The 23,014-nt window shown below is 53.4% G+C and overlaps 1 protein-coding gene across 1 annotated transcript in view; it reads left to right on the forward strand.

The window, feature by feature from the left end:
- CACNA2D2 (calcium voltage-gated channel auxiliary subunit alpha2delta 2) overlaps positions 1–23,014 on the forward strand; it is a 120,837-nt gene that overhangs the window by 48,770 nt on the left and 49,053 nt on the right. The window contains exon 3 of the mRNA XM_044273012.1: positions 10,879–10,938. Within this exon, the coding sequence (XP_044128947.1) occupies positions 10,879–10,938 (60 nt within the window). The remainder of the gene's footprint in view (positions 1–10,878; positions 10,939–23,014) is intronic.

Raw genomic sequence — 23,014 nt, forward strand, 5'->3', positions numbered from 1 at the left:
GTCTGAGAGGTTGTCACAGCTCCGCCCCCTGCTGATATCACTGAGATAATGACATTAGATCAACCCGCACAGGCCTCCACCACTCGCACAGGCCTCCACCTGCCGCACAGGCCTCCACCTGCCGCACCGATCCGCACAGGCCTCCACCACCCACACCGACCTCCACCTGCCGCACAGGCCCACACCGACCTCCACCTGCCGCACCGACCCGCACAGATCTCCACCGACCTCCACCTCCCATTCCACTTTTATATCCCACCCACCGTATCTGTCCCGAGCGATGTCCCATGTGCCCAGTCTCTGATGAGGAGACCTCCATGTTCTGCAGACCGACGTCTCGCCTTGGTCTTCAGACTGTTCACATTGAGCGTACAGATCCTCAGGTGCAGACAGGTCACCGAGGTTTCTTCATGTTGTTCCTTTTCCCGCTGCTATGTCCTTTGGAGCCCCACCTCTTGGTGGACACAGACATCTCAATGTCTCTCTCCTCGGGGACATCTTCATTGGGGGCCTCCTGGACATTCTGCCTGCAGACATCCTCACCTTCTCCTAAGACCTAGAACCTCCCAGGAGAGATCTCCACAGCAGGTGATCCAGGCCTCTGAATGGTTGTGTGTTTGCGTGGTTCCTGTTCAGATGACACCATCTTTCTTTTTACCACTTGAAATCCCTCCTCAGTGGCTGAGTCCATGGTTTTTGTGCTGGGACTGACTCCTTGCTGTTTGGAAGGGTTATCTCCAGGAGTCTCCATACTGATGGTTTCTACAGTTTCTATATCGGCACTGGATCCTTGCTGCTCAGAGGAGACCTCACCAGCTGCTCCAGATGTCTCTTTAGATGCCTCCACCCTGACATATATTTCTGTGCGGTCACCTACACTTTCTGGCTGTGGCTCCACCAAGACTGGATCATGGCGCTCAGATTCAGTTCTTGCAGATAATTTGGGGACATCTTCCACATCGGCCTCATCAGATGGATCTGCGCTGCGCAAGCGGGCATTCCCAGAAAGTCTGTCCATATTCTGCACACAGGTTACAGATGACCCGTCCCCTGCCGGTCTCTTTCATATGATCCACCCTCCACACATTGAGTATTTCACACGCGGGCAGGTATGGGCCACGTGTCTGCCCCCATCTATGGCACAGTCTTGGTTGCCCAGGATAGTAGCAGATCCCCCTGTCGGACCCCAGGTAGAAGACATGAGGCAGGTGTCCGGTGACTCCATCTACTTTGTAGCCTCCATCCAGATTCCTCCTTCTTTATAGATCTTATCAGGTGAATGGAGGACCACACATCGTCTTCTCAGCCAGTACAATACGTCTGCTGGCGTCACCACCTCGGACTGGAGGAGAATTGTCACTTCTGTGGTCAGAGGTTTGGACAACTGGAACCTGCAGAATTTTCCAGATTTTTGGTAGAGTCACATTTTTCACAGAACAGGTCCAGGCTCTGCGGCAGCTTGAAGCTGATGTTCTGGATCCTGGTGGTTGAGACGTGGATCAGCGCATAAACCTCAGACGCATCAAATCCCATGAGGTTTTTCAGCAGATCGCGGCCTATGAACTGCCCTATGGGGGCGTCCTGCTCGGGGCCGAAGTACTGGATCCGCACTGCATTCCTCCTCCGGGGTGGGGGGTTTGCAGATCTCGTCACATAGGAGACTAGTCTCCGGGGTCTGGCAGTGTTTGGCTCAGTCTGGCCCCTGGATGCTGATGCTGGCCTTCTCTGTTGCCAATGGCGACGGTCGGAGACCTCCATGTTGTCTCCGGGGTCTGGCAGTGTTTGCTTTGGCTTGTGTCTTGTTCATGCAGTCAGCCCGGTTTAACCCCATGTGTGCTGGGTCCTGCTGACTTGGACACTTCTGTCCACTACTTGGCCCCATTAACCCCTCAGTGTCTACGCTGCTGTCTCCCGCAGGCTCTATAGGTGCAGCGGCCACGATTCTCACAGCTTTACCTGACAATGCTGTGCAGCCCCTCATAGTCCAGGTCCTTCCTGCTGATGGTGTCCCTCCTATTGGCCGCCTGCAGACTGGTCTCCCTCCTGGTTTGAGGGGCCTGGATTTTGGGCATTAGCCCCTCTACTCTGTGTCTCTCTTGGTTCCCGGATACAGTTATCTGAACGCTCACTTTTCTGGGGTCCGCCCGCCTGTGTGGGGTCCGCCCGCCTGTGTGGGGTCCGCCCGCCTGTGTGGGGTCCGCCCGCCTGTGTGGGGTCCGCCCGCCTGTGTGGAGTCCGCCCGCCTGTGTGGGGTCCGCCCGCCTGTGTGGGGTCCGCCCCTGCCTGTGTGGGGTCCGCCCCCGCCTGTGACTTCTCCCCGATCACCAAACTTGCTTGCAGGAACAACCTTCCTCATAAGGTAGGCCCAGCTCCAGACACGGGACTTGCCTGGAGGCATCAGCCCAGCTCCCCTCACCTCCTCCTGGGTCTGCAGCCAGGACCCCTCCCTAGTGGGAGCTCCGCAGCACACAACTCACACCTGTCTGAGAAGTTGTCACAGCCCCGCCCCCTTTCGCTGACATCATATATTGTATAGAAGTGCAGTTGGGTCCTGGCACTCCCTTTGTCCGCAGTAACTACCCCCATCCTCCCTATCCCACCTTCAGATGTGTTCGGGCCCCGGGCTCCATGTTTGCGCCTCCTCCTTGCCGGGAGTTTAATCAGACCTAATCAGAAAATTATGAGCCGCTGATTGCTGATTAGACTCTAATGTTAATATAGTCAAGGAGACTCTCATGTGGGATATTTTAGGAGCCGGGTCCCTGTGGATCCAGGACTCGACGCCAAATCCCCCGAGACGGGACTCACCCGGGGGCGTCGGGCTGCTCTCTACATTGATCTGCCCTTTGTATTCATATTTTTCACGAAGAACCCTGTTTGCTGTCAGTGAATGGAAATATTCTGTTTATATCTAGAAGATAAAAACCTGTGCTGACCTAATAATTCTCACAGCTGAGGGTTTGTTGCACTGCATCAGCGCAGATGATTCATCAGCAGCCCTCTCCCTCCTTCAGTATAAGACATCCGATTTTTGATCCGTCCCTGATGATCGCTTTGGTCGGACGTTCCCCTCATCTCGCAAAGCATGCTGGGAGGACGGCGACATTCCCTTAGCCCTGTGGACGGTGCCAACAGTCCTCATATTAATATATCAGGCGCCAAAACTGAGGTGCGCGCGTCATGTGCTGGTAGTAGCGCGCCCCTTCTGGCTGCCCACGGATGCACGTGTCCTGCTTGTGGCTGCCCATGGGCGCGCCCCTTCTGGCTGCCCACGGATGCACGTGTCCTGCTTGTGGCTGCCCACGGGAGCGCTCCTTCTGGCTGCCCACGGATGCACGTGTCCTGCTTGTGGCTGCCCACGGGAGCGCTCCTTCTGGCTGCCCACGGATGCACGTGTCCTGCTTGTGGCTGCCCATGGGCGCGCCCCTTCTGGCTGCCCACGGATGCACGTGTCCCGCTTGTGGCACAGTGTGGCTTGCACAGGGCGAGATGGCAGAACGGTCGCCTCTCAGAGGGATATCTCGGGGGGCTGCGGTGTGGGGGAGGGGTGGGCTGCGATTATTCTGTGGTAACGTCTGATTCCTTCCACCTGAGATTAGTTTTCGCCGTTCTCTTCGTGACCTTTTTCCCTTTAAATAAAATCCATTGTATTAATTTTTCCATCAGCTCAGCGACCGGAACACGAGAGATTGGGCTGGAAAAGGTCACATTCCGTGTAGCTGCAGAAACGCCGGCGACTTGATGGTTTGCGCCCGCGGCTGTTTGTATGATTTATTTTCTTTTTATTTATATATTTGAATTAAGAATATTATCTGTGCTGCTCCGTGTAGGTTCTGCAGAGCGCTGCGTGCCTCGCGCCTCCACCTCGCTGCGCTAAGTCTGCTAACCCCTCACTGATCTCCTGTAAACGCTTTAATACCGAGGAACCGCCGTGTGCCTGGAATAGGGAAGAACGCGCTGCAGCCCCATGTCACACACATGTAGCAGAGCCGAGACCGTTCTGTATCACTAGGAGTGCCATGTGAACCCTGCAGTCCTATGTAACACCACAGATAACACAGTGATAACTCTCTGAGTACAGATATTGTAGTAGATGTCACCTGCAGTCCTATGTAACACCACAGATAACACAGTGATAGCTCTCTGGGTACAGATAATGTAGTAGATGTCACCTGCAGTCCTATGTAACACCACAGATAGCACAGTGATAACTCTCTGGGTACAGATAATGTAGTAGATGTCACCTGCAGTCCTATGTAACATGTGTATATTGCAGTGCGGTGTACAGTGTAGGTGTCAGTACTGTGCTCTGGCAGTGGAGGGGTTACCGCTCCCATCAGTCACTGGCGGCTCCTGCTGCGCTCCGCCACATATTCCGCCCACAGAATATCCGCCTTTCAGGTAAAGCTTTTACTGCTCAATTATCACATGAGGTGTATGTGCTGAACAACTACATCCGTGTGCAACATACTGCCAGCACGTGTGTGTACGGATGAGGGAGCCCAGGTCCAGAGAAAGATATGGAGGGGGGGGGGGGGAGAGAAAGATATGGGGGGGGGAGAGAGAGAGAAAGATATGGGGGGGGGGGGGGAGAGAGAGAGAGAAAGATATGGGGGGGAGAGAGAGAGAAAGATATGGGGGGGGGGAGAGAGAGAGAAAGATATGGGGGGGGGGGGAGAGAGAGAGAGAAAGATATGGGGGGGGAAGAGAGAAAGATATGGGGGGGGGGAGAGAGAAAGATATGGGGGGGGGGAGAGAGAGAAAGATATGGGGGGGGGGGAGAGAGAGAGAGAAAGATATGGGGGGGAGAGAGAGAGAAAGATATGGGGGGGGGGAGAGAGAGAGAAAGATATGGGGGGGGGGGGAGAGAGAGAGAGAGAAAGATATGGGGGGGGGAAGAGAGAAAGATATGGGGGGGGGGGGGGGGGAGAGAGAAAGATATGGGGGGGGGAGAGAGAGAAAGATATGGGGGGGGGGAGAGAGAGAAAGATATGGGGGGGGGAGAGAGAAAGATATGGGGGGGGGGAGAGAGAGAAAGATATGGGGGGGGGGAGAGAGAGAAAGATATGGGGGGGGAGAGAGAGAAAGATATGGGGGGGGGAGAGAGAGAAAGATATGGGGGGGGGAGAGAGAAAGATATGGGGGGGGGGAGAGAAAGATATGGGGGGGGAGAGAGAGAGAAAGATATGGGGGGGGGGGAGAGAGAGAGAGAAAGATATGGGGGGGGGGGAGAGAGAAAGATATGGGGGGGGGGAGAGAGAGAAGATATGGGGGGGGGGAGAGAGAGAAAGATAGAGAGAAGATATGGGGGGGGGGGGGGAGAGAAAGATATGGGGGGGGGAGAGAGAGAAAGATATGGGGGGGGGGGGGGGGAGAGAGAGAGAGAAAGATATGGGGGGGAGAGAGAGAGAAAGATATGGGGGGGGGGAGAGAGAGAGAAAGATATGGGGGGGGGGGGAGAGAGAGAGAGAGAAAGATATGGGGGGGGGAAGAGAGAAAGATATGGGGGGGGGGGGAGAGAGAGAAAGATATGGGGGGGGGGGAGAGAGAGAAAGATATGGGGGGGGGGAGAGAGAGAAAGATATGGGGGGGGGGAGAGAGAAAGATATGGGGGGGGGGAGAGAGAGAAAGATATGGGGGGGGGGAGAGAGAGAAAGATATGGGGGGGGGAGAGAGAGAAAGATATGGGGGGGGGAGAGAGAGAAAGATATGGGGGGGGGAGAGAGAAAGATATGGGGGGGGGAGAGAGAAAGATATGGGGGGGGAGAGAGAGAGAAAGATATGGGGGGGGGGAGAGAGAGAGAGAAAGATATGGGGGGGGGAAGAGAGAAAGATATGGGGGGGGGGAGAGAGAAAGATATGGGGGGGGGGAGAGAGATAGATATGGGGGGGGGGAGAGAGAGAAAGATATGGGGGGGGGGAGAGAGAGAAAGATATGGGGGGGGAGAGAGAAAGATATGGGGGGGGGGAGAGAGAAAGATATATGGGGGGGGGAGAGAGAAAGATATGGGGGGGGGGAGAGAGAAAGATATGGGGGGGGGAGAGAGAAAGATATGGGGGGGGGGGAGAGAGAAAGATATGGGGGGGGGGGAGAGAGAGAAAGATATGGGGGGGGAGAGAGAGAAAGATATGGGGGGGGAGAGAGAGAAAGATATGGGGGGGGAGAGAGAGAAAGATATGGGGGGGGGGGAGAGAGAGAAAGATATGGGGGGGGGGGGAGAGAGAGAAAGATATGATGGGGGGGGAGAGAGAAAGATATGATGGGGGGGGAGAGAGAAAGATATGATGGGGGGGGAGAGAGAAAGATATGATGGGGGGAGAGAGAGAAAGATATGATGGGGGGAGAGAGAGAAAGATATGATGGGGGGGGGAGAGAAAGATATGATGGGGGGGAGAGAGAGAAAGATATGATGGGGGGGGGGGAGAGAAAGATATGATGGGGGGGGAGAGAAAGATATGGGGGGAGGTGGTGGAGGAGCTGCTATGTTGGTGGTTTCCTCCATGAACTGCTCACTTCAGGTCCTTCCACATCGTTTCTGTAGGGTTAAGCTCCGCACTGGGACATTCCAGAACTTTCCTTTATTCCCATTCTTTGGTAGAAGGATTCCTGATCTTCCTGCCTGAGATTCACGGACAGATGGCTCTATAGTCTGAAGAATAGAGAGAGATATGAGAGAGACAGCTACTCGTACTGAGTGAGCGCCCACAGCTGGCTTATTGAATCCGGGTGGCACGGACAGAACTACAACCCCAGGGCGAGCAGACTGTGCCCTCAGTGAGAGTAGGAGGCCGTGGAGGATGAGGCCCACTACCTACTGTGCAGCCCCAGATACTCAGCAGTGAGGGACACTGGCTGCAGGAGACTGTCTGATCTCTGCCCAGACTGTCCATACCGCAGGGGCAGAGGAGAACACAGCGGCCACAGCTGCACAGTATGCCAGTGCGGCCATAGACTGAGAGAAGCGTCCTATGCCCTGGACGTGGATCGACACAGAATATAGATGCTGGAGGGTGGAGCACACATTTATATGGATGTAATTTGTAGGTATAGCGCTATATGATGCCAGATTTCTGGGTTTTGTTGTCCTTTATCTGCTCAGTGTTTGCGATGCATGAGGTGGCAATCAGCTGACATGGTTGTGCGGCCAGGGAGCGCAGAGCAGTGGGGACCACAGACGGGGAGCGCCTGTACGTGTGCATGGAGGGACCTACCAGCCCCAGCGGAGCAGTGGGGACCACAGACGGGGAGCGCCTGTATGTGTGCATGGAGAGACCTACCAGCCCCAGTGGAGCAGTGGGGACCACAGACGGGGAGCGCCTGTATGTGTGCATGGAGGGACCTACCAGCCCCAGTGGAGCAGTGGGGACCACAGACGAGGAGCGCCTGTATGTGTGCATGGAGGGACCTACCAGCCCCAGCAGAGCAGTGGGGACCACAGACGAGGAGCGCCTGTACGTGTGCATGGAGGGACCTACCAGCCCCAGCGGAGCAGTGGGGACCACAGACGAGAAGCGCCTGTACGTGTGCATGGAGGGACCTACCAGCCCCAGCAGAGCAGTGGGGACCACAGACGGGGAGCGCCTGTACGTGTGCATGGAGGGACCTACCAGCCCCAGCAGAGCAGTGGGGACCACAGACGAGGAGCGCCTGTACGTGTGCATGGAGGGACCTACCAGCCCCAGCAGAGCAGTGGGGACCACAGACGAGGAGCGCCTGTACGTGTGCATGGAGGGACCTACCAGCCCCAGCAGAGCAGTGGGGACCACAGACGGGGAGCGCCTGTACGTGTGCATGGAGAGACCTACCAGCCCCAGTGGAGCAGTGGGGACCACAGACGAGGAGCGCCTGTATGTGTGCATGGAGGAACCTACCAGCCCCAGTGGAGCAGTGGGGACCACAGACGAGGAGCGCCTGTACATGTGCATGGAGGAACCTACCAGCCCCAGCAGAGCAGTGGGGACCACAGACGGGGAGCGCCTGTACGTGTGCATGGAGGGACCTACCAGCCCCAGCGGAGCAGTGGGGACCACAGACGGGGAGCGCCTGTACGTGTGCATGGAGGGACCTACCAGCCCCAGCGGAGCAGTGGGGACCACAGACGAGAAGCGCCTGTATGTGTGCATGGAGGGACCTACCAGCCCCAGCGGAGCAGTGGGGACCACAGACGGGGAGCGCCTGTATGTGTGCATGGAGGGACCTACCAGCCCCAGCAGAGCAGTGGGGACCACAGACACGGAGCGCCTGTATGTGTGCATGGAGGGACCCACCAGCCCCAGCGGAGCAGTGGGGACCACAGACGGGGAGCGCCTGTATGTGTGCATGGAGAGACCTACCAGCCCCAGTGGAGCAGTGGGGACCACAGACGGGGAGCGCCTGTATGTGTGCATGGAGGGACCTACCAGCCCCAGTGGAGCAGTGGGGACCACAGACGAGGAGCGCCTGTATGTGTGCATGGAGGGACCTACCAGCCCCAGCGGAGCAGTGGGGACCACAGACGGGGAGCGCCTGTATGTGTGCATGGAGGAACCTACCAGCCCCAGTGGAGCAGTGGGGACCACAGACGAGGAGCGCCTGTATGTGTGCATGGAGGGACCTACCAGCCCCAGCGGAGCAGTGGGTACCACAGACGGGGAGCGCCTGTACGTGTGCATGGAGGGACCTACCAGCCCCAGCGGAGCAGTGGGTACCACAGACGAGGAGCGCCTGTACGTGTGCATGGAGGGACCTACCAGCCCCAGCAGAGCAGTGGGGACCACAGACGAGGAGCGCCTGTACGTGTGCATGGAGGGACCTACCAGCCCCAGCAGAGCAGTGGGGACCACAGACGAGGAGCGCCTGTACGTGTGCATGGAGGGACCTACCAGCCCCAGCAGAGCAGTGGGGACCACAGACGGGGAGCGCCTGTACGTGTGCATGGAGAGACCTACCAGCCCCAGCGGAGCAGTGGGGACCACAGACGAGGAGCGCCTGTATGTGTGCATGGAGAGACCTACCAGCCCCAGCAGAGCAGTGGGGACCACAGACGGGGAGCGCCTGTACGTGTGCATGGAGGGACCTACCAGCCCCAGCGGAGCAGTGGGGACCACAGACACGGAGCGCCTGTACGTGTGCATGGAGGGACCTACCAGCCCCAGCGGAGCAGTGGGGACCACAGACGAGAAGCGCCTGTATGTGTGCATGGAGGGACCTACCAGCCCCAGCGGAGCAGTGGGGACCACAGACGAGGAGCGCCTGTATGTGTGCATGGAGGGACCTACCAGCCCCAGCAGAGCAGTGGGGACCACAGGCGAGGAGCGCCTGTACGTGTGCATGGAGGGACCTACCAGCCCCAGCAGAGCAGTGGGGACCACAGACACGGAGCGCCTGTATGTGTGCATGGAGGGACCCACCAGCCCCAGCGGAGCAGTGGGGACCACAGACACGGACGGAGCGCCTGTACGTGTGCATGGAGGGACCTACCAGCCCCAGCAGAGCAGTGGAGACCACAGACGGGGAGCGCCTGTATGTGTGCATGGAGGGACCTACCAGCCCCAGCAGAGCAGTGGGGACCACAGACACGGAGCGCCTGTACGTGTGCATGGAGGGACCCACCAGCCCCAGCGGAGCAGTGGGGACCACAGACACGGACGGAGCGCCTGTACGTGTGCATGGAGGGACCTACCAGCCCCAGCGGAGCAGTGGGGACCACAGACGAGGAGCACCTGTACGTGTGCATGGAGGAACCTACCGGCCCCAGCGGAGCAGTGGGGACCACAGACGGGGAGCGCCTGTACGTGTGCATGGAGGGACCTACCAGCCCTAGCGGAGCAGTGGGGACCACAGACGGGGAGCGCCTGGATCTACTGCCTTGGCCTCCGGATGGCGCTGTGATGTGTGCAGTTAGACTGTGATTAGCGCTGAGTGACTGTATCCTGTTTTTGGTGGTGTTTTGGGTCGTCGGTGCTCTTATGGCGACTGAACCAGACCGTATACTCTGACTTTGTGCTACTTCTATATACGCTGATTTGCCAATACGGCATAAAATGAGTTTGAAGGAGCCATCTTTAGTGTGACACTAGACGATGCACGCGTGCGCAGGGCCACTGTACGTCCCGGGGGATGGGGACCTGCGCCACGTCAGTCGTGGGTTGATGAGCAGCCGCAACGTGTTCCTTATTAGCTCTTGTTGTGCACACGTCCAGGTATTGACAGGTGTGGATGTCACAAGGTTTCTAAACTGACTGGAATGTTTTTTTATGAATCGTGTAGGTTTTGTTTGCAGGGTTTCATATTTTTTTATTTATTTATTTTTTAGTCAGTTGGTAAATGAATGATATTTAATCGCCGTAGTCTGTATAAAGCGGAGATGGTGACACGTGTAGTGGCTTCAGTCAGAGGATCTTTACCACACCCGGCGGCGCACCCGTATTTTCTCTATTTTTATTGCGTGTGTCCTAGACTGTCGGCACACGTCACTGTAATCTGTGCGTGATGGATATGAAAGATACAAGATGGCGAGATACGATAGGAGAAAGACCGATAAATACAAGATGGATAGTTGGGTGCAGGACGCAGATCCACACTGACACGAAAGCCTGTATTACACCACTATATTATCTGACAGATATCTGACCAATCATTGGTCTGATTGGACAGATATTGGTCAGATCATCTGTTGGTGTAATACAGGCCGGCAGGTGCAGTTGCGGTGAGGAGGAATGCCGATATGGATGCCATACAGGACCTGTGCAGAGCTGGGCGACAACCCCTGTGTGCACCGTAAGGTGGTTGTCACACGTCCCATAGATCTCAGAGGAGATGGTGTCCGCTGTAAGAAGTCTGTTTTTTGGTTGTCACCTCGTTTCTTCTGATAACGTCCTGTGGCTCTTGTCTTGCAGAGATTGGCGCGTGCGGCGGAGGAGTTCCAGAAGAATCACCGCTGGCAGGATAACATCAGGGTGAGTGCCGTCTCCGTGCCCGGTCCTCCCCGGTGTTTAGTGTCTGTGCGCCGCAGGATCCTCAGACGTCTCCTCGCCCACACGACTATACCCGAGCGTGGTTTATGATTGTGATGCCATCCTCTCATAGGTTCTGGCTCCTGTGGGCACCTGATGTGGTCAGCCTGGGGGCCCCTGCACCTTCATCTGCTGCTTCAGTCATTTCCCTCGCCGTGTTGTGAATTCTCATAACGTCCTCCTGAGGAACCGAGTCCTTGTCCGTCAGGAATCTTCTCCCCCAAGAAGCTCCCACCTCTTGTTGTCCTCCTTCCTCTTCTGCTTCTTTCCTCTTCTCCTTAATCATCTTCTCATTGATGTTCTTCTCCCTGTACTACTTTTCTTTCTTTTTTCTTCCTCTTCTCCTTCATCTTGTCATTTTTTTCTCCTCTTCGCCTTTCTGTTCTTTTTCTCACTTTGCTTTCACTTTTTTCTTCTTCATACCCTTCTTTTTCCTTTTTTTTGTCTTTTTCTTTCTCATTTCTTTGTTTAATTTGTCTTCTCCTTTCTCTCTTTTTTCCACTTCTTTTTCTTCAAATCTTTTTTTCTTCCTCCTCCTCTTCCTCTTCCTCCTCTTCCTCTTATTTTTATTCTCATCTTTTTTTTCTATTCCTCATTGTCTTCTCATACTCCTCCTCTGTCTTCTTCCTATTTTCATTCCCCTGGTTTCTTCTGATTTTTCTTTCTCCTTCTCTCTATCTTCCTTTGTTCTTCCCCTGAACCTTCCTCGTCCTCTTCTTTCTTTTCATCCTCTTCATATTTTCCATCATTTTCTTCTTCCTATTCTTCCTTTTCCTACCACCTTTCTCTTCTTTCTCATTTCCTTCTCCTTGCTTCCACCTTTCCATCCTTTTGTCTTTCCTCTTCCTAGTCTTCTCATATTTCTTCTTCTTGATCTCTACCCTTCTATTCGTCTTTTTCATTTTTTTTTCTTCTTCTTTTTTTTCCTTGTTTTTTTTTTTTTTTAAACCAACCTCCCTCCTCTTTTTATCTTTCTCTTCTTCTTCCTCTTTTCCTCCTCCTTTTATCCATTCTCTTTTTCCTCTTCTCAGCCTTCTCATATTCTTCATCTTCCCCATCCTCCTACTCCTCTTCTTCCTCTAACCAATCTTTTTTTCTTCTCATTTTTGGCTTCCTTTTCCTCTTCTCTTCTTCCCTGGAATGTTCTTTTCTTCCTTCTCCTGTTCTTTCTTTTCCCCATCCTCCTCTTATTTCCTCTGCTCTTTTCTCAGTTCTCCTGCTCTTTTTTTTTTTTTTCATCCTCCTTCTCTGTCATTATTTCATCGTCATCCTTATCCATCCTCTTCCCCTTTTCTTTTCTCCATCATATTTTTCCTCTTCCCACTCCTCATCTTCTTCCTGTTCCCCATCCTCCTCCTTATATTGCTGTTCTTAATCCTTCTCCTCTTTTTCCTCTTCCCCTGCCCCCTCTTTCTCATTTTTCCCTTCCTCTCCCTCCTTTTGTCATTTCTCTTTCGCCACTACTAATTCCTCTTTATCATCCACCTGTTGCTCTGCTTCCACATCCTCCTTTTCTTCCTCTTAGGCCCCTTTCACACGGGCCAGTTTTCCGTGCGGATGCGATGCATGAGGTGAACGCATTGCACCCGCACTAAATATGGACCCATTTACTCCAATGGGGCTGTGCACATGAGCGCTGATTTTCACGCATCACTTGTGCGTTGCATGAAAATCGCAGCATGCTCTATATTGTGCGTTTTTCACGCAACGCAGGCCCCATAGAAGTGATGGGCTGTGTGAAAATCGCAAGCAAGTGCGGATGCAGTGCAATTTTTCACGCACGGTTGCTAGGAGACTATCGGGATGGGGGACCCGATCATTATTATTTCCCCTTATAACATGGTTATAAGGGAAAATAATGGCATTCTGAATACAGACTGCATAGTACAATAGCGCTGGAGGGGTTAAAAAATAAAGAAAAAATCTCACCTCATCCACTTGTTCGCGCAGCCGACTTCTCTTCTGTCTTCTTCTTTGAGGACCTGGGAGGAAAAGGACCTTTGGTGATGTCACTGCGCTGATCACATGGTCCGTCACATGGTCCATATTACTGGTTTTTTTTTTTTACTTCTTCTTCTTACCCATCACATCTATCCCCATTTTCCTTTTTTTCTTCTTCTCTCTTTTCCTTCCTCCCCATCCTTTTTCTCTTCCTTTTCCACCTCCTCCTCCTGTTCTTCTCTTCTTTCGCTTTTCTGTCCTCCTTCCTCTTGTCCATCTTCTCCTATTCTCCATCCTTATTGTCTCCATCTTCCTTCTCTTCCTCCTCTCTATCCACCACCTCCTCTTCTCCATCCTTCTCTTCTTCCTCGTCTCCGTCCTTCTCTTCTTCTTCTTCATCCTTCTCTTCTTCCTCGTCTCTGTCCTTCTCGTCTCCATCCTCCTCTTCTTCTTCATCTCCATCCTTCTCTTTTCCTCGTCTCTGTCCTCCTCTTCTTCATCTCCATCCTTCTCTTCTTCCTTGTCTCCGTCCTTCTCTTCTTCCTCGTCTCCGTCCTCCTCTTCTTCTCCATCCTTCTCTTCATCTCCATCCTTCTCTTCTTCCTCGTCTCCGTCCTCCTCTTCTTCTTCATCTCCATCCTTCTCTTCTTCCTCGTCTCTGTCCTTCTCATCTCCGTCCTCCTCTCCTTCATCTCCATCCTTCTCTTCTTCCTCGTCTCTGTCCTTCTCGTCTCCGTCCTCCTCTCCTTCATCTCCATCCTTCTCTTCTTCCTCGTCTCTGTCCTTCTCGTCTCCGTCCTCCTCTCCTTCATCTCCATCCTTCTCTTCTTCCTCGTCTCTGTCCTTCTCGTCTCCGTCCTCCTCTTCTTCTTCATCTCCATCCTTCTCCATACTTCTCCTCTTCTCCATCCTTCTCTTCTTCCTCGTCTCCGTCCTCCTCTTCTTCTCCGTCCTTCTCTTCTTCTCCCTCCTTCTCTTCATCCTTCTCTTCTTCCTCGTCTCTGTCCTTCTCGTCTCCGTCCTCCTCTTCTTCCTCTTCTCCGTCCTCCTCTTCTTCTTCATCTCCATCCTTCTCTTCTTCCTCTTCTCCGTCCTCCTCTTCTCCATACTTCTCCTCTTCTCCATCCTTCTCTTCCTCCTCTTCTTCTCCGTCCTCCCTCACCTCTCTGGGTCGCTGCTATCTCCTCGCCTCCTGCCAGACCTAATGAAAGTGAATGAGGTAATTTGGATGGGATTGTCATTGCCCAGTGTCGGCGCTGAGACATAATGGGAGGCAGGAGGTGAGGAGAGCGACAGCTGCCGGTGTGGAGGGTCCTGCATCACCAGGGAGGAGGACGGCAAATCCTCAGCCACTGACGGTCCGCAGAGGTCCCACTGACGGCCACCTGTAGACATTCGGGGGGAAGCTGAAGTCTCCTAATGGCTGATTTTTCTTCTATTGACCTTGAGGTCTTATACTTTAGTTACATCCAAAGCTGCATACACATAACATTGGCTTCCTGTTAGCTGTCAAGTAGCAGTAACTTACTGCTGCTCCCTTCTGGCTCAGCGCTGGAACGTGCTCTGCGGTGCTGGAAGATGTAGGGTTAATGGACACATCTCGGGTAACCGGGCTTTAGAACATCTCAGCAGGACTAAAAGGATTGTGCCTGCAAAGAGCTGGTACAGGCCAGGCAGCATCATTATAAATGCAGCTTGGGGTGTGACTAGAGTTTAGTGCCGCTGCAGACGTACTCTACATATTAGGGAGGTGAAATCTGTGACACCATGGTCAGAGTTGGAGCAGCCCTCTGATTGCCACATCCTTGAAGTCTCTACAAGCTAGACTGATTAAAGGGGCCCTCTAGCCACACACAGAGCTGCAGGCTTATCCCAGGCTTTGCACACATTGGACCGTTTTTTCCTGCAGCTGCGTCCCAGTTCCTGCACTAATCCCATAGTAACGCTTGTGGACAGGGCCGCCATTCCCAGCCAGCCAGCACGGGGTTAAAGATTAGCGGAATGTGCGCTCAGTAAACACGTCTGTGTGTAACAATGGCGCATTGCTGGAACTGATAAATTACTGCCAATTATGAGGCTCTCGCTGCCAATGTCGCCGTCCAGGCGTCAATATAAAGTACTTAATAAGCGCGCACTCCCAGAACGCACACGCGTCTCGCTAGCATCCGCGCAATCCGCAGTAATATTCAGCGCACACATCGGTATGAGGACCGGCTGGGGTCCTGTAATAATCGCAGCACATGTCGTAGCATTTCTTATACTGTAGTCACAGCCAGAGCTGCATTCAGGAATCCATCAGCATTGTGCTGACAGAGTCTTAGATCACTTAATGGACGGGGCTTTATTGCGCTGGAGTGCAGGAGATAAACCCCTTGGCCTTACATGCGCTGCGCGGGGGAATGTAGCACCCGCAGCGGTATTATTTCGCAGTCCGCTCTGCACCAGTGTTGGTGAATGAGCCCTCATATCCCGCGCAGTGGAGTGCATGCTCTGCACAGACATTCATTCAGCAGGACTGTGAATGCAGCTCCACATGTGACTGGAGTATAGGTGCTGGGTCTTGTAGTGCCAGGGATGCCATGACATGCATGCCCCCTCGCCCTGCTTTGGCTGTGCACGATTGGCGCAGTGCTCTGATGGCTGGCTGCAGGCCGCCGTCCCCTCCTGCTCCAGATGTCCTGCGCCCCCTCCTCCACCGCTCGTACTGCGGATCCTGCCAGCGCCGTCCTGTGTTTTCTCATTGCCCAGTGCAGACAGATGGCCAAGAGGTGTTATGTGCCACAGAGCCGTGGACTCACCTCGCGCCTCCTGTCTGCCCCTCTCTGATTGCACCCCCTGCATGGCTGCTCACTGATTGCTTCAAGGTTGTTATGAAGGGGATGGAGCGTGCTCTTCCGCCCCCCGGGCGCCCGCGTGTTCTGTGGGGAGCGCGTGTGTATTTTACGTAAACAACCGCAGCTCCACTGTCTGCACGACCCTTACCGTAAACGGCCATTTCTACCTACAAGCCTCATTCTCCTCCTGTCAGTCCCAAAGACTTGGGCTGCGCGAGTCGCCAAATGAACAATTTATTTTAATGACTACGACGTTACTGAACCCGTCCGTTCGTGACCGGCTCCGTGAGCGATTCCTTCACTGCCGCCCTGTTTACTCTCTTCACTCATCATTACCCTTCCTCCAGCGAGCAAGCTTCAAAAGCTGCGCCACCAGTTCATAAATGCTCCAGTTACATCTAAAGCTGCCTTCACAATGATTTAGTCCTCTGCTTGGCTTTGAAGTGGACGTCTGCCTTCTAACACCTGATGTTTTGGTTAATTAGGTTCTTAATATATCTTTATATTGGTGAGATTTTCAATTTTCTGGTGCAGAGCTCCATATCCACCTAGAGACACATGATAGTATTCTGTGCAGCCACCAGCAGGGGGAGCTCCCTGCATTCTGTGCAGTTATTGCAATCAATGCATGTAGTGAGCTCCCTCTAGTGGTGGCTGTATAATCTGTATGTAGTGAGCTCCCCCTAGTGGTGGCTGTATAATCTGTATGTAGTGAGCTCCCTCTAGTGGTGGCTGTATAATCTGTATGTAGTGAGCTCCCTCTAGTGGTGGCTGTATAATCTGTATGTAGTGAGCTCCCCCTAGTGGTGGCTGTATAATCTGTATGTAGTGACCTCCCTCTAGTGGTGGCTGTATAATCTGTATGTAGTGAGCTCCCTCTAGTGGTGGCTGTATAATCTGTATGTAGTGAGCTCCCTCTAGTGGTGACTGTATAATCTGTATGTAGTGAGCTCCCTCTAGTGGTGGCTGTATAATCTGTATGTAGTGAGCTCCCCCTAGTGGTGGCTGTATGATCTGTATGCAGTGAGCTCCCTCTAGTGGTGGCTGTATAATCTGTATGTAGTGAGCTCCCTCTAGTGGTGGCTGTATAATCTGTATGTAGTGAGCTCCCTCTAGTGGTGGCTGTATAATCTGTATGTAGTGAGCTCCCTCTAGTGGTGGCTGTATAATCTGTATGTAGTGAGCTCCCTCTAGTGGTGACTGTATAATCTGTATGTAGTGAGCTCCCTCTAGTGGTGGCTGTATAATCTGTATGTAGTGACCTCCCTCTAGTGGTGGCTGTATAATCTGTATGTAGTGAGCTCCCTCTAGTGGTGGCTGTATAATCTGTATGCAGTGACCTCCCTCTAGTGGTGGCTGTATAATCTGTATGTAGTGAGCTCCCTCTAGTGGTGGCTGTATAATCTGTATGTAGTGATCTCCCCCTAGTGGTGGCTGTATAATCTGTATGTAGTGAGCTCCCTCTAGTGGTGGCTGTATAATCTGTATGTAGTGAGCTCCCTCTAGTGGTGGCTGTATAATCTGTATGTAGTGAGCTCCCTCTAGTGGTGGCTGTATAATCTGTATGTAGTGAGCTCCCTCTAGTGGAGGCTGTATAATCAGGTGATTTTCCTATTTCATGACGTAAAGTCATGATTTTATTAAAGACACGGAGGCGAGTATTGCTATTCTCCTTCTTTACTCTGACCAATAGCAGCAAAGAACAAATAAAAATATTGAAACATGTCATCAGCCCCTCCCCATAGTCTCTCTATAACAGGCCACACCGCCTGCAAATCCTCCTCTTTCTTTGTAAATCCGAACCGAACCGCCAACCAGGAACCGGAACAGCCGGGGAACAAAAGCGCCATCCATCCGGAAGCGAACAGGAACACCAGGAACGACCTTGAAGAACCTCCTGAAGCAGTCCACGTCACATGACCGGCTGGAACCAAACTGCCGACCCTCCGAACCAGGACGTAGAACAAAGGACACCACGGAACTGACCGATCTCAACCTGAAAAAAGGCGAAAACAGAACCATGATAGAAGCAAATTGGTGCATCGTATTCACAAACAAATGGTTGCGACAAACCTACTCAGGAAAAAACTCATAGAGTTAAATCAATATGCAAATGACACACAATCAAAAATCATTCCAACTTTAAAACTCACACAGGGAGTGAAAACGTAGGGTGGGCAATACTCGCCTCCGTGTCTTTAATAAAATCATGACTTTACGTCATGAAATAGGAAAATCACCTGATTTTATTACAAGACCCGGAGGCTCATATTGCAAGTTCAAAGTTAAGACAAATTCTCAATAATTGACGAAAAAACGTGAGGACCTGGACGGAAGTAAAATTCCCTGAACGTGGAGACTCTGGACCAGTCCGCCAGCTTCAAAATGTCCTCCAGTCTGGCGCCAGAAACCGCCAAAGAGGTAGCAGACGCCCCCCTAGCAGAATGCGCCGAAAAAACAGAAGTATCCACGCCCGCAAGCTCCATGATCCACTTCATCCACCTAGCCAGCGTGGGAGTGGTCACAGGGGCAAAAGGACGAATGGTCGAAAGGAAAAGATGCGGGAACTCACGTGACCGATGCGGAGAAGTGCGAGCCTCATACTCCCTGAGGCAGGCCACTGGGCAAAGTGAAGGTGAAGCCGGGAAAGCAGGATAAGCCACCGACCGGATGTGGGTCTTAGTCCTCCTCGAGATGTCAAAAGAGACCCCCTCCGGGGTGTACGAGCGAGCATCAAAGTCCAAAGCCCGGACGTCTGAAACCCGCTTGCAGGAGATCAGGCAAAAGAGAGTGACGAGCTTCGCCGACAGCTGCCGAAGGGAAGGTCCGTATTCTGAGGCCAAGAAGACAAAAAAGAAAGGACACAAGACACATCCCACGTGGCAGAAAATCTAGGCCTAGGAGGACGAGACATCCGAGAACCGCGCAGGAGACGACATACTAAAGGATGTTGTCCCGCAGGAGTACCATCAAACCCTTGGTGAGAGGCAGAAATAGCCGATCTGAACAGGCTGATTGTGCGGTAAGCCTTGCCCTGGTCAAATAAAGAAGAAAGGAAATGCAAGATCTCTGTCACAGGTGCCGATACAGGATCCAAGTCCCTAGCCACGCACCAGCGAGCCCAAGATCCCCAGGCCGATCTGTAAGATCTTCTGGTGCCAGGGGCCCACGCATTTTCCAAGAGGACTCTAGCTGTTCCCGAAACTCCTGAGACCTCCCAGGGTCCCCTGAAATCCGACACGCCAGCAGGCGCAGGGATCCGTCCAGGAGAAGAGGATGTGGTTGGTGATTCGGACCTCGGAGGAGAGTCTGAGACGTCGGGAGCAGGTACGGGATCTCCATCATCATCTCCAGAAGGTGCGGAAACCACGACTGGGAGTTCCAAAAAGGGACCAGCAGCACCAGATCTGCCGAATAACGTCGCACCTGAATCAGAGTCCTCGGGATCAGCTGAAATGGAGGAAACGCGTAAAGCAGATCTCTGGACCAATCCTGCAGAAATGCGTCCACCGCTTCGGCTTCCGGGTCCGGGCGCCAACTGTAAAAACGTCGTAGTTGCGAGTTGAGACGGGAAGCAAACAGGTCGATGCAGCAAGGACCCCAAATTGACATTAAGGAACGGAACACCGCGGGATCCAACTGCCAGTCGCTGGAATCGGAAAGATACCGAGAGCTCCAATCCGCGTGAATGTTCTGGACGCCAGGGAGATATTCCGCCAACAACCAACTCCTTGTCTAGACAGTAGTCCCAGAAATCCTTCGCCAGACGAGACAAGATGGTGGAGCGGGTTCCGCCCATGCCATTGATGTACCGCACCGCTGACACGTTGTCCATGCGAAGTTGGATGCAGGATCTGGCCGTGCCTTTCGTGAAAATCTTGATTGCAAATGATCCAGCCAACAGTTCCAGCGCATTGATGTGGAATCCCGCCTCGGCCTCTGACCAACCGCCTCCGGTCGTGATCCCCTCGCAGTGAGCTCCCCAGCCTGACAGGCTGGCATCCGAATCTACCACGAAATCCGGACGATGGCCGAAGATCGCCTTGCCGTTCCACGCACGCAGATTGTGGATCCACCAGGATAGTTCCTCCTTGGTCTCCTCGTCCAGCGAGATCCAATCCGCATAGGAAGCCCCCGCCCGAAGGTGGGAGATCTTCAGGCGCTGTAGAGCCCGGTAGTGAAGCGGGGCTGGGAAAACCGCCTGGATAGACGAGGCCAGCAGCCCTATGATCCGGGCTAGATGGCGTAGAGGGATCTGGGAAGACGACCGAGCTTTGCACAACTCCTTCCGTATGGACCGAACCTTGGCCGGAGGTAGGCTGAGCGTCCCTGCCGTGGCATCCACCAGAAACCCCAAGAACTCCATCACGTGAGACAGGGTGAGGCAAGACTTCTCCTGATTGAGGAGGAAACCCAGATCTGACAGAAGATCCATGGTCCAGCGAAGATGATCCAGTAACACTGACCGATTCTGGGCCATAATCAGAATGTCGTCCAGATATATGATGAGACGAACTCCACGACTGCGCAGCCACGCCATAGCCGGACGCATCAGCTTGGTGAAACACCAGGGAGCTGAAGAGAGGCCGAACGGGAGGCACGTGAATCGCCAAATCCTGTCCTGCCAAGAGAAACAGAGAAGGTTCCTGGACGCGTCCTCTACTGGGACAGTAAGATAAGCGTCCTTCAAGTCCAGCTTGACCATCCAATCGCCCATCTGAAGGAGGTCCCGAAGGAGATGGATGCCCTCCATCTTGAAATGGCGGTATCTGACGAACGCGTTGAGGGCGCGTAAATTGATAACAGGCCGAAGTTGGCCCCCCTTTTTTGCCACTAGAAAAATATTGCTGATTATCAGGCCAGGGGACATCGGAGCCGGTTCTATGGCTCCTTTGCGGACCAGGTCCGACAGTTCTGAGTCGACCAGCATGCGGTTCTCCGCTGAGAGTATCGCCGGGTGCGGGGGTGGGAGGGATAGTGGAGAGGACGTCAGCTCGATATGGAAACCCCTGACCGTGGACAGGACCCAACGGTCCGAGGTGATGTGGGACCAAGCTGGGGAAAAAAGACGTAGTCTGCCCCCTACACAAGCCTTTAAAGAATTGAAATGAGTTGGTAGACTCACCGTAGGGACGTCTAGAAGACGGATTTCCTCGATATCCTCTTGGACGCCAGGAGCTTCCTCGTGAAGGGAAGAACGAAGACTGTTCTCGTCTGTGCTCCTGGAATGAAGACCTCTGGGAGTAGGAGCCTCGGCCCGAACCACGGGACTGAAATTGGGCACGGCCGGACAGGCGGCCCCTGAAGCTGCCGGCCCTGGTAGAGACCCTACCGTGAAAAACTCGCTTCATGGAGGACTGGGCCTTGTCTAAGGCCGTGAAAGCCCCCACAAACCTCCCTAGGTCTTTAATGAAATGTTCTCCAAATAAAAGGCCCTGGGCCTCCTTGCCAGCTTCCGTAAGAGCCAGGTTTGACAATTTTGGCTCAATTTTGAAAAGGATGGCCTTTCGCCTCTCTATAGCCAAGGAAGTATTCACGTTCCCTGCTATGCAAATGGCCCTTTGTACCCATTCGCGTAATTCTAGTGGATCAACCTGTTTGTTCTCGGCTTTTGCCACCTCCGCCAGGTCAAATAGTTTAGCCAGCGGGCCAAATATGTCCAGGAGTTTATCCTGGCAGGATCTTAGCGCCGACTCCAGACCCCTACGCGGGTTCCAACCGGATTTGGCGAGGAACTGCGTCATCTTGGGGTCGACCGCCGGAGTCTCGCATACCCTGTTAGGGATGACGGGTCTGGGGCATTCTGCCCTAAGCTTATTGCGAGCCTCTTTGGAAAGAGGACATCGCACTCTAGCCTCCAAATATTTGGAGACGTGCTCCAACGGTAACCACTCAGCCGAGCGGGGGTGGTGGAGCGAATCTGGGTCGAACAATGGTTCCCCAGAGGGATCCGTCAAAGGTGCAGGCATACCTTCTGCAGCAGACATAAGGGAGCTACACCCGGGAAGGGGGTTATCATCCATGACCCCTGATGGGTCCTCCTCTGCCTCCTCAAAGGCGTCATCAATAGCCTCCTCCTTGGATCCGATATCAGAGTCGGAATCCATCTCCTGCAGTGCTCTAGCACTTTTCCAGTTGCGCGTGCGTTCTGCCCGACGCGTACAGGCTCTCTTGCGCGGACCAAGCGCGCCAACATTGGTGGAAACATCATCACCTTTATTTCTCTTTCTGGAGGCAGATGGCCCTGGCCCGGTGGGTGAGGACACCATGACGGGCTGCGGGGTTTGGGAGGTAGCGGGATGGGCAGCAAGGGCCTGGGCAATCGTCTCGCGAGATCTCGGGCGCGCCTGCAAGGATGAAAGAGAGAACCGCTGCAGCCGCACGGAGGTAAGTGGCGGCGGGAAAAAAGGGCCGTCCGACAAAGGGGGGGAACAGGGAGGGCACGGAACGGCAGAACAAGGGGGAGATGCAAATGAAAAGCGCCCCACAACAAGAGAGGGAAGGCGCCGAATTAACCGCCTGATAGCCACAGGCTGAGCGAACAACCTAAAAAGAAAAAACAATCTATATCCACATAAATATATATATACTCTCAGATAGCCCCAAAAGGGGGGAAAAGCAAGTACAGATAAAAACTGAAAACCCCAAAATAAAACCAAATCTATATGTGGGACACAATGACACAAGCAATAAATCCCACTACTTATCTGCGGTCAGCAGCAAAGAAAGAGGAGGATTTGCAGGCGGTGTGGCCTGTTATAGAGAGACTATGGGGAGGGGCTGATGACATGTTTCAATATTTTTATTTGTTCTTTGCTGCTATTGGTCAGAGTAAAGAAGGAGAATAGCAATATGAGCCTCCGGGTCTTGTAATAAAATCTGTATATAGTGAGCTCCCTCTAGTGGTGGCTGTATAATCTGTATGTAGTGAGCTCCCCCTAGTGGTGGCTGTATAATCTGTATGTAGTGAGCTCCCTCTAGTGGTGGCTGTATAATCGGTATGTAGTGAGCTCCCTCTAGTGGTGGCTGTATAATCTGTATGTAGTGAGCTCCCCCAGTGGTGACTGTATAATCTGTATGTAGTGAGCTCCCTCTAGTGCTGGCTGTATAATCTGTATGTAGTGAGCTCCCTCTAGTGGTGGGTGTATAATCTGTATGTAGTGAGCTCCCTCTAGTGGAGGCTGTATAATCTGTATGTAGTGAGCTCCCTCTAGTGGTGGCTGTATAATCTGTATGTAGTGAGC

The sequence above is a fragment of the Bufo gargarizans genome, unplaced genomic scaffold (genome assembly GCF_014858855.1).
Source record: "Bufo gargarizans isolate SCDJY-AF-19 unplaced genomic scaffold, ASM1485885v1 fragScaff_scaffold_335_pilon, whole genome shotgun sequence".
NCBI classification, from domain to species: Eukaryota; Metazoa; Chordata; class Amphibia; order Anura; family Bufonidae; genus Bufo; species Bufo gargarizans.